The 11,688-nt window shown below is 55.1% G+C and overlaps 1 protein-coding gene across 6 annotated transcripts in view; it reads left to right on the forward strand.

The window, feature by feature from the left end:
- Window positions 1-1,688: 1,688 nt before the first annotated feature.
- Window positions 1,689-11,688, forward strand: part of LOC133356265 (constitutive coactivator of PPAR-gamma-like protein 1) — a 16,315-nt gene continuing 6,315 nt past the window's right edge. For 4 of the 6 annotated variants that reach the window (XM_061573680.1, XM_061573681.1, XM_061573683.1 and 1 more), the window contains exons 1-7: window positions 1,689-2,289; window positions 6,391-6,637; window positions 7,480-7,556; window positions 8,039-8,146; window positions 9,294-9,533; window positions 10,272-10,443; window positions 11,165-11,423. In XM_061573680.1, coding sequence (XP_061429664.1) covers window positions 1,804-2,289; window positions 6,391-6,637; window positions 7,480-7,556; window positions 8,039-8,146; window positions 9,294-9,533; window positions 10,272-10,443; window positions 11,165-11,423 — 1,589 coding nt within the window. In that variant the 5' untranslated portion in view covers window positions 1,689-1,803. The remainder of the gene's footprint in view (window positions 2,290-6,390; window positions 6,638-7,479; window positions 7,557-8,038; window positions 8,147-9,293; window positions 9,534-10,271; window positions 10,444-11,164; window positions 11,424-11,688) is intronic. The other 2 variants (XM_061573684.1, XM_061573685.1) reach the window with 2 other exon arrangements.

Raw genomic sequence — 11,688 nt, forward strand, 5'->3', positions numbered from 1 at the left:
TCTACTGATGAGTTACAGTAATGGCGAAACCAGCCTACAGCTGTCCATCTTTGAATGACTGCTGTTGGTGCTGTCGGTCAAATCTGCTCCAATGCACGTGAACTCTGACCTACGGTTCATGCCGTTTCCATAACGCCAAGGGTGGCACAGTCGGGTTTTCTACAATCTTGTTTAATTGTATTTTTATATTAAACCCGATCATCTGAGATTGGGAGAAATCCGGTTTAATTGGTTCTAATTGCAGAACCGCACTTCGCCAACTTCTCAACGATGGGCTTCATCCATTCCAAGCTAAGGAACTCACTGGCACCCACGATTGTGGAGGAGAAGCTCGTGTTCATCAAGACCAACCTGCCCGCCGCATTCTACGACTACCTCGTGCCCGACGGCGCCCCCCGAGTACGATAGCAGCACCGACGAGGAAGCAGTCTAAGCCTATCAGAGTTTCGTATTTATTAAACCAGGCTTTAATTCCCCGTAATCGGGGTTTTTCCACACATGCATAACGCACGAAGGCCGAACGCTTTGTGCGCACACGCCTGCGTGATGTTTGTTATTAAGGACGTCACGGTGGCTAGGAGATGTTAACTACCTCGCCTGGCATGCAGGAGGTCGTGGGTTCGATCTCAACCCTCACGCCTGCTGTACACGTGGAGCTGGCAATTCATGTCTCTCTCCCCCCCGTGGTCGCGTGGATTTGTCTCAGAGTTCCCCCCTCCACATTTAGAATCGACATCGCCACGCGTTTGGAGAGTGTTGCTGCTATACAATGTCCACGTGATAAGCCACTTCGCCGAGCGATCGTTTGTGATCGCCAGGTCGCTTCTGAAAGGGGCTAGAAAGCTCAGTGGACCTCACCTGCTAAAATCAGTTTAGTTTCATCACGGGGGAGTCACGGCATTACAGAGTTGATCATTTATAATCGAGGTTTATCGGGTTGAGTTGATCATTTGTTTGGCATGAGCCGAACAAGATGCGGACTCTGCAGTAGTGAGCATTGGCTACTTGATGAGTCCCTACCGTGAGCGAAACCGGCCCACAGTTGGACAAAGATCCCCCGTGTAGCCTTAACAGACTGTAGGGGCAAGTGCTGTTAGCGAGCACCTATGAAGGCCGGCACGGCACACGAGGGGGTGGGTGGCCAACCCCACGCCCGGCCGCCTTTGTCTCCCGGTGGCGATGTTTACACACCGCGCCAAGTATTTATTTGAGGCCGAGTCGACCTGGGGGAGGTCCAGGACCGGTTCAGATAATCGTCACCGGTGTTGGCCGTGAGCGGGAATCGAACCCGGTTCGCCAGGTTCTGCATCAACGCTGCTGCAGGCAGGGCTACCGGTCGAGTAGGCGGGGCTATAGTGAGAATGGGCGGGGCTACCGATCGAGTGGGCGGGGCTATTGTGGGAATGGGCGGGGCTACCGATCGAGTAGGCGGGGCTATAGCGGGAATGGGCGGGGCTACCGGTCGAGTGGGCGGGACTATAGCGGGAATGGACGGGGCTATCGGTCGAGTGGGCGGGGCTATAGCGGGAATGGGCGGGGCTACCGGTCGAGTGGGACGGGCTATCGTGGGAATGGGCGGGGCTATCGTGGGAATGGGCGGGGCTGCCATTTCAGAGGGCGGGGCGAGACAACGCGGGAGTCGGGGAGGGGCTGTTTACTTTTGGCGGGAAATTCTCCCGCGTGGCTCCTCAGAAGCCGCGTGGTGAAGGCCCCAACGCTGCCCACGCGGCGCGGCCCCGCGGGATTTATCGAACAATCGTCGCCATCGTAGTGCGAGCAGAGAGCCTCGCTTACTACGACTTCATGGAGTGGGAGTGGCTGAGCCGCCACGTGTGGTACCTCGACTCCAAAGAGAAATGCCCGTACATTCGCCTCAGCGGCCTGGCCAAGGGCTCGAAGCGGAACCCCGCCGCGTCCACCCTGTGCGTGGACGCGGCGGATTCCCTGCTCGACCGCCTTTATTTTTTGCACCACGACCAGCGGCGGCAGCTGCAGCAGCGCGAGGCTGAGCAAGACTGGCTGTGCGGCGGACAGTGGCGCCAGCTTGAGGTGAACGTGGGTGCCGTGTGCGCGACTTGCCCGCTCCGCTTCGTCTTCGACGGGGGTAGCGGCAAGTCGTGTGGGTCACCGAGCCTGCTGCGGGGCCGACGGCGGTGGGGGCTGCTGCCGGGCAGTGGCGAGGAGCGGTGGGGCCTCCCCGCTTGTGCTGGGCGCGCCCAGTGGCTCGTGACGGCGCCCGCCGGCCTCAGGGACTCGGTGCGTCTCGCCGCCGCTCTCCGCGGGGCCTCTGTGAGTACGAAGGGGGCGGGGCCTCTGTGAGCACGAAGGGGGCGTGGCTTGTGAGTACGAAGGGGGCGGGGCCTCTGAGTACGAAGGTGACTTGTGAGTACGAAGGGGGCGGGGCCTCTGAGTACGAAGGGGACTTGTGAGTAAGAAGGGGGCGGGGCCTCTGCGAGTACGAAGGGGGCGGGGCTTGTGTGAGCACCAAGGGGGCGGGGCCTCTGTGAGCACGAAGGGGGCGGGGCCTCTGTGAGTACGAAGGGGGCGGGGCCTCTGTGAGCACGAAGGGGGCGTGGCTTGTGAGTACGAAGGGGGCGGGGCCTCTGAGTACGAAGGTGACTTGTGAGTACGAAGGGGGCGGGGCCTCTGTGAGTACGAAGGGGACTTGTGAGTAAGAAGGGGGCGGGGCCTCTGCGAGTACGAAGGGGGCGGGGCTTGTGTGAGCACCAAGGGGGCGGGGCCTCTGTGAGCACGAAGGGGCGGGGCCTCTGTGAGTACGAAGGGGGCGGGGCCTCTGTGAGCACGAAGGGGGCGGGGCCTCTGTGAGCACGAAGGGGGCGTGGCTTGTGAGTACGAAGGGGGCGGGGCCTCTGAGTACGAAGGTGACTTGTGAGTACGAAGGGGGCGGGGCCTCTGTGAGTACGAAGGGGACTTGTGAGTAAGAAGGGGGCGGGGCCTCTGCGAGTACGAAGGGGGCGGGGCTTGTGTGTATAAAGGGGGCGGGGCTTCTGAGTACGAAGGGGGCAGGGCCTCTGTGAGTACGAAGGGGACTTGTGAGTAAGAAGGGGGCGGGGCCTCTGCGAGTACGAAGGGGGCGGGGCTTCTGTGTACGAAGGGGGCGGGGCCTCTGCGAGTACGAAGGGGGCGGGGCTTCTGATTACGAAGGGGCGGGACTTCTGAGTACGAAGGGGGCGGGGCTTGTGTGGGCACGGAGGGGGCGGGGCTTGTGTGTGTACGAAGGGGGCGGGGCCTCTGTGAGTACGAAGGGGGCGGGGCTTCTGATTACGAAGGGGCGGGGCTTGTGTGGGCACGGAGGGGGCGGGGCTTGTGTGTGTACGAAGAGGGCGGGGCCTCTGTGAGTACGAAGGGGGCGGGGCTTCTGATTACGAAGGGGCGGGGCTTGTGTGGGCACGGAGGGGGCGGGGCTTGTGTGTGTACGAAGGGGGCGGGGCCTCTGTGAGTACGAAGGGGGCGGGGCTTCTGATTACGAAGGGGCGGGGCTTGTGTGGGCACGGAGGGGGCGGGGCTTGTGTGTGTACGAAGAGGGCGGGGCCTCTGTGAGTACGAAGGGGGCGGGGCTTCTGATTACGAAGGGGCGGGGCTTGTGTGGGCACGGAGGGGGCGGGGCCCCTCGCAATCCACGGTGATTTGCGCGGGAAATGTTTCAAATAAATCGCGTTGTTTACGTGTTATCGAAGCTTTAAAAAAAATTAGGAGTTTATAAGGTTGATGTTTTGTGGAAAACTAATTATAACTGGCAAGGACTAATGTGTTAATATTTCAATTGAGAGAAATAAACAAATGATTTTAACAGTCCTGATCGCTCAGTGCTGGCCTTGAAGCGTGTGATTAAGTCATAACAACACCGTTTAGTTGCATGCCTACTCGCGTTCTCCTATGTTGAATAACTGGTGACTAATCCCACCAGTAATGTGGACTGCACATTCTCACATTAACATTGCACGTATGTAGAACTTCTTTCGCACCGTACGAAGCCAACCGTGCTAAGAGGTGCAGGGAAGATCACAACAAACTTAACACGAAACGCATGCCACTGTTTATTAACTAACAAAACTAATAATAGGTACTGCGTGTTCTCGCATCAACATAATCCATTGCAACGCATATGATGGCTACATAATCCCTCTTCGATAGGCTCACGGTGATGAAATTACCTTTTACTCGGTTCAGACCTGATGCAGCTGCTGTTGCTGGTTGTTGTAGTTGTAGTCGTCACCAGCGAAACGTCAAGGCACTCAAATCGTAAATGTCGTAGTGCAGCGGTCGGGAACCTATGGCTCGCGAGCCATATATTGCTCGCGAGCCATATATTGCTCGCGAGCCATATATTGCTCGCGAGCCATATATTGCTCGCGAGCCATATATTGCTCGCGAGCCATATATTGCTCGCGAGCCATATATTGCTCGCGAGCCATATATTGCTCGCGAGCCATATATTGCTCGCGAGCCATATATTGCTCGCGAGCCATATATTGCTCGCGAGCCATATATTGCTCGCGAGCCATATATTGCTCTTCCGGTGACGGCATATGGCTCCCAGACAATTTTGAGTTGAAAAACAATAATAATAAAAAAATAAAATCGGTTTGGAACTGATTTTAAAATACTTGTGATATTGCTTAATAATACTGTGTCAATTTAAAGTGAACATAAATTAGTTTTGAAGATAAAATTTCTCGGGTCACGGGTCCTGTGACCAGAAGTCGCATTAAAAGTAAGACATTTAATTTATTATACGTTAAAAATACTATATGGCTCTCAATGCAATATATTTAGAAATATTTGGCTTTTATGGCTCTCCCAGTCAAAAAGGTTCCCGACCCCTGTCGTAGTGGGTTTCCTCTCCAACACACACCGGTGTGCTGACGTCGTGAGCGATTGGCACGTTTCGTTGACGTGACGAACCTTACTAACCCAAAACACAACTTTGTTATGAGGTAAATCTGCCATATGGGTCGATAGTTGAGGATTTATCTTGTTAGTTCTTTCGGTAAAGTCATGTAGGAAGGAAAATTATAAAATAATACAATTTAAATAATACAAATTAAACGTAATAAAATAATATTTAATGTTGAATTTTTAAAATTTTATTATTTCCCTTCTACGTGACTTTACCGAAAGAACCAAGAAGATGAATCCCTGCAGTCACGAAAGCTTTAAATCGAAAGTTGGGGATTTATTTTTATCGAACCACATACTTATGTTGGGGCCGACGTTACTTTCCTACTCCACGTTACTTACCTACCCCATGGGCCCAATCAACAAAGTCCCTCCGCGACATACATCAGCCCAAACAAAAAAACATTTATTTTAAAAGGTTATGGTAATTTTTTTGTATATTTTTGTCTGCATCTCTGGGTCCGTCTGGGATACAGAGGTTTTTGGGATCTCCCCCCTCTACCCCCCATGCCGCCACCCCCACACCCCGAAACTAGCTGGGTAACTAGCTAAACAGGATTTTTTTTGCTCAAACAAACATTCAATTGAAACTGCAGAAGCAGAATTTCGGAACACATAAAATTGTGGCCACAGCGAAGAGGTGGGCGTAACAAATACAGCAATTCCTCGCCAACCGCATGGGGGTTAGGCTCCTGGACAATGCCGCGGTAGGGAAATCCGCGTTTGGTACAGCGCCTATGGGAAATCGGGGGTTAGGAGAACCATGGCCACGGTGAGACTGATCATAGCTTAACCGACTTGCCTCTTTATACCAGGGTGTCGCCGTGACACGGAGACCCACGGCCCCACACAATTTGCAACAATGACGTCGCGCAATGCAATGACGTCATGCTGTTGTACGTCATTTGACTTCCCTAGCACCGTGTTTACCAGTGGATACTCAAATTTCCAGGCTGCGGTGGATAAATTGGTATACAAATAATAAACCGCATGAAACCGTGGTTGGCAAGTCCGCGGTTGGCGAGGGATTCCTGTACCCCGAATTTTCCCAGACAAAACATCCCGTCTCGTTTTGTCATCACGCACCTCCGATTAGCGCAGTCGGCTACGTATGATTCAGAATAAGTTAAACATACATATGTACATGACCAAAACTGTTTATATCCTGCTTGTCTGAAATTATCCTCATTGATGTTCTTGTTATGCACCCTGCTGCTGTCCGTAATGCTTTCGCATCGCTTATCTGGTGTCGCCACTGAAATGAAAAACATCCTCCTTCAAACCCCCCCCTCCTCCACCAATATGATATTTGAGCATCATGTCGCGTGAATAAAATGTTCAATCTGTGTCGCACACACACCCCTCTCCTCTGTTCGCTTGGGTCGGGTGGAGGAGGGTCCACGACACAGCTCCCTTAACGAACACAGCGACGTTTGTAACTGCGGCCCCCCCGGTGAACGCGTGCGCAAGGTGTCTCAGAGCGTGAGGGACCACCGGCTCGCCGTGGCGCGCGAGTGCTGCGCGAGCCGGTGCTCCGCCGTGCTGGCACAGCACGGGGACTACCTGGCGTTCGGGCCGCCACGCCTCCTCTCGACGGCTTCGCTGCGCTTGGCCCACGCTGGCAGCTGCCCCGCGGTGGCGCGCGAGTTCCGCCGGTCGCTCGGCGCCATCCTGGACCTCGGGCAGGAGCGCGTGCCGCTTTTCGCCTCGCTCATCGGTCCGTACCCGATGGCTCATCGGTCCGTACCCTCGGCTACGGCAGCAATGGCTCATCGTTCTGTATCTTTGTCTACGGGAGTGATGGCTAATCGTTCCGTGTCTTTGTCTTCGGCAGCAATGGCTAATCGTTCCGTATCCTTGTCTATATGGGAGTGGTGGCTAATCGTTCTGTATCTTTGTCTATGGGAGTGGTGGCTCATCGTTCCGTATCTTTGTCTACGGCAGTGATGGCTAATCGTTCCGTATCTTTGTCTATGGGAGTGGTGGTTTTCGGTCCGTATCTTTGTCTATGGGGGTGGTGGTTTTCGGTCCGTACCTTTGTCTATGGGAGTGGTGGTTTTCGGTCCGTACCTTTGTCTATGGGAGTGGTGGTTTTCGGTCCGTACCGGTTTGCTGCCTTGCCTCATTTTCCCACCTCGCGTTACAATTGCATCGCGCTGCCTCTAAAGAGGGCACTGGGGCATGTCGGCTGCCCTTGGCCACGCTCACTCACCTAGACTACCTTCCCCTAGGCCACGCTCTCTAGGCCACACGCGCTCCCCGAGGCTACACTCCCCTAAGCTACGCTCACTCACTGGGTTGCTCGTATGAGGCATATGCAGCGTGCACGGCAATTGTGGGCAACGACGCGTGTCTGTAAGTTGCATGTGTAACATACGATCGTTTACATTATATCGTAAACAACGCTTGCTTTATTCCTATTATAATATTGGTGCTGTACGAGAATTCTGAATGGATTCTGCTTGTGACGCCACCAATAGCAAACTAAATAATGTGGGGTATCATGAAAAACTAAAAAACTTTGAAACCAAAGGTTAATTGTGTTGTTTTTGTTCATAGGCAACCACATCCTGTCAGCAGAAGCCTTGGCTGCTTTTCACAAGCATCTGGTGCCTACGGCCTTCTCTAATGAAAAGGTCCTGACTTATGCATCAATAACTCCGTTCAAACGCATGCCAGAGTAGTCGTCGCGTACGACACAGATCAATCTTGTAATATTTGGAGTTGACATGTTCTCCTCATGGTCGTGTGGATTTTTCTCCAGGTCATCCGGTTTTTCCCTCCAAATTTTGAAACGTGCCTTCAGAGTGTTTGGCTGCTCTACATTTCCACATCATGAGCCACTTTGTTGAGTTTTCACTTGTGGTGAGGTCGCTTCTGAAAAAAAGTTATGTAGCTCAGTGGCCCTTACCTGGTAAAATCAAAAATAAAAATAATTTTTTTTTGTGGGGAATCTTTGTGAGCCTTCACCGTAGAGCTGCTACCTTTTTCCACAGAACAAACCCAGCCTTGTTTCTCTGCCAGCGCTCGATCCGTTGCCAACACTGCGCCATCTTTGCATTGCGATCGCTTTGAACGCCACACGCACTCGTGGTCATCGTTCCCTAAACCTTTACAGCCGCTGCCGAGAGACGTCGTCCTGGCGGTGGCTGCATTTGTGAGGAGTCTGCCCGATCTGTCCGACCTGCAGGCGATCGCCAAGCGAGTCTTTCAGGACCACTCCAAGGTAACCGAACCTGGGCCCTAAATGAAACCACGTGTGATCGGAAGGGGAGGGGGGGGGGTTTGGTGGACGTGGAGGGGTTAGTGCACGTGGCGAGAGGCGAGTCATGGTTGGGGCCGAGCGCTGAAGTTTGGGAACCCGGCAAAGTGGTCCGCCAGGTTTCCAGCGTTTGTGGTTCGAACCCGGCGGGCTACCCTGGCAATGACTGCGATGTGTGTACAAACTGTGGTAGTAGAATACGCGCCATCTGCTTCACCCTGAGTGGATGTTAAAATTTCCCGTGACATCGTTCGAAGTGAGTTAGGCCGTTGTGTCGTCTCACAGGAAGGGCTGGTGTAATCCCATTTGAGTCATTATCAGCCACTGTGGAGCAGACAGCGCATCATGGTTTTACAGTTATTACGGCAGTGAGAAACTATTTTTATTTTACCAGGTAAGGTCCACTGAGCTATACAGTTATTTTTTTTTTATCGATACGGCCACAAATGATAGCTCAGCGAAGTGGCTTATCAAGTAGAAATTTACAGCAGCCAAATACTCAATGCATGTTTCTTAATGTGGAGGGTAAACCGGAGAACCTAGAAAAAAATCCACACAACCATGAGGAGAACATGAAAACTCCAAAATATTTCGGCATCAAGGTCTGGATCGAACCCACGGCCTCCTGTATACCAGACGCGGTAGTTAACATCTCGCCATCGTGATAACCAGGGCGACCTGCTAGAGTCGAACCGCTAGCGCCACGTTAACCACGTGGATAATGCCACAATTGTCTCTCTCCGAGCATGTGAGCAAGTGCCGTTTCTCATCAGGGGAACTGTGGCGCAACGGTTAGCGCGCTGCACTTCAGACGCAGCGACGCGAGTTTGATTCCTGCTCGTGGCCAACACCGGTGACGATTATCTGGACCGGTATTGGGCTTCCCCTCGGTTGATTCAGCCTCAAATGAGTGCCTAGGAGCGGTGCGTTAACATCGCCACTGGGGAGACAAAGGCGGTCGTTCGTGGTGCTGGCCAAACACCTCGTGTGTTGTACCGACCCTCATAGGTTCTGATACTCGCTAGTAGCACTTGCCCCAAAAGTCTGTTAAGGCTACACGGGGGCATCTTTATCTTTTGCTGCAAGTCTTCTCTCCCGCTGCCTCCCTCAGCGCGCACAGCAGCTGCACCTGCTGTGCGCGTCTCTCCGCTACTATGACGCCGGCCGGGCCGCGTTCCACAACGACGGGGGCGGGGCCCGCAGCGGCGAGTGGGCACCCCCCGGTGACGGGGCGGCGGCGGCGGCGGGGCAGCCAGTGGAGCGGCTGGCGCCCGCCGAGCTCGTACAGGAGGTGGAGTGGCTCCACCGCCGGGGAGAGATTCACCCCTTCCTGCTCCACGTCGTCGGCATGGTGCGCGCGTGTTTGTGTGCATAGTAGTGTAGCGCGTTGCGCTACGAACCTGGGCGACCAGAGTTCGATTCCTGCTCATGGCTAACACCAGTGACTATTATCTGAACCGGTCCTGGGCCTCGCCTAGGTCCACTCGGCCATAAATGCGTTCCTGTTGCAATGCGTGAATATTGCCACAAGGGAGACAAAAGTGGCCGGGCGTGGTGCTGGCTACCCAATCCCTCGTGTGCCGTGCCAGCCTTCGTAGATGCTCGCGAACAGCACTTGTCACAGCAATCTGTTATACGGGGATCTTTGTCTGTGGTGAGAGTCTGTACGGCCATCACGGGCGGTGACGCGGCCCAGCGGAAATATATGTCCGCGGTTCGAATCCAGCAGGTCGCCCTGGTTATCGCTGCAGGAACGTTATCCGTAAACTACGCACCGTCTGCTGCACAGTCTGATGTCAACGTTCCCGTGGGCCGTTGCTTGGTCCAAATTTTACCAAATATGAAAAATGGCACCGCAACATCGCGTAACTTATACGGCAGCAACGTCGCGAAGCTACCACCTTGGCCTATGTCTTTGAAAGAGCGGTGCCTTCCCGCGTGGCGACCGCCCCTCGCCGTAACAACGCTGGCGCCCGTACCCACACGCACTCGCTTGATGAACGATCTCTGTGTGATCCTCCGAATCTTTCCCCCCCTCCTGCCCCGGCACCATGGGCGGGCGGGCTGGTGGGTGGGCCCCCGCGTGCAGGGAGAGGTGTGGCTGCCGGCAGAGGTGACGGAGGAGGGGGAGGGCGGCCCCGGGGGACTGCCGTCGGCCGCGAGCCTCTACCGCACCGCCCGGCAGCACGTGTACGCCGTGCTGCTCCACTACCACGTCAGCGGGCAGCCGGGCGAGCCGGGGCAGCCGGGGCAGCATGCAGGTGGAGAAATAGCCGAGCAAAATAACTAAGCGGACAGTGCACAACTCCATCTCGTACCTGTACCTCCACATACAAGAGCCGAGTACTTTTTTTACACGTCTCATCAGGCACACGGCCTTCTAGGAGTTGAGCAGCATTTTAGCAGGGTCGATTCAATCTGTACATAGAAACTACGATTGGCCGGTTTCAACATTCATCGTGTCATCAGCAGAGCCAGGCTCACTTGAACCAATGCTGGTGAACTGCCAGATGTTCATTGGCAAAGATCCCCTCTCTGTTAGATATGGGTCCTAGTCCGTCGCTAAACTACGTAACGCAAATGAAGATTTTTGTCTTTTATGTGGAGGGATGGGTGTGTGAAGGAGGGGTGCGTTGTCTATGTGGAGGCACGGGTGATGGTGGTGGTGGTGGTTGCCCTGTGTGCACTTTAAGGCCACATGTAGTGTCGAACGCCTGCTGGCAGGAGGTCACGGGATAGATCCAGCAGGTGCCATGGGTTGACTGAGATGGCCTACTGTGTTAACTTACTGTGTTCTAGCCGCCCGGCACTCGGTTCGTTGTTGGGAGCGTCGCTGCTCTGCCCTCTGCTGTTGTTGGAAGGGCGACTGCCTCCAACTGCCCAGTAGCGTCCTTCACGAGCCTCCTCCACATAGCCTGGCACAAGCGTCGTGGTGACATCACCGCCGCTTCGTGGCGCACGGCGGCTCTTGGTGGCACGCAGGCTGCGCGGCGCGCATCAGGGAGTGGAGGCCGAACGGGTGCCCGCGCCCCTGGGACCTGGTGCCGCCACTGGCGCTGCCCGCCGCCGGTGCCCGCCGCCCGTGCCCGCCGCCCCTCGAGCTGTGGGCGACGCAGGGCCCCGAGGGCGACGCCGGGCGCCTGGGCGCCTTCCTCGCCTGCCTGCGCTGCGACGGCACGCCCGGCCTGCGCAACCAGGCCAGCGTGCCGCACTACTTCCTCCTCTTGTGCTGCGTGCTCCGGTAAGTGCCCCTGTAGAGGGGGGGGGGAGGGGTTTGTGGAGGGGGGGAGATTGAGTGAGCATCAAATGGCATGAGCCTCAACGTGACATCTCACCCCTAACACTCGCCCTTGACCCTGATGCGAACCCCTATCACTATCCCCTATCGCCCCTATCACTATCCTCCAACTCTAGCCTCCTATTCCCTTTCGCTGTCCGCTAACTCTGTCCTAAATCCCTATCCGTTATCACTAACCCCTATCCCCCTATCAATAAGCCCCAAAACT

Source organism: Lethenteron reissneri, chromosome 53 (genome assembly GCF_015708825.2).
Source record: "Lethenteron reissneri isolate LAM-NWPU_2019-01 chromosome 53, ASM1570882v1, whole genome shotgun sequence".
Classification (NCBI taxonomy): domain Eukaryota; kingdom Metazoa; phylum Chordata; class Hyperoartia; order Petromyzontiformes; family Petromyzontidae; genus Lethenteron; species Lethenteron reissneri.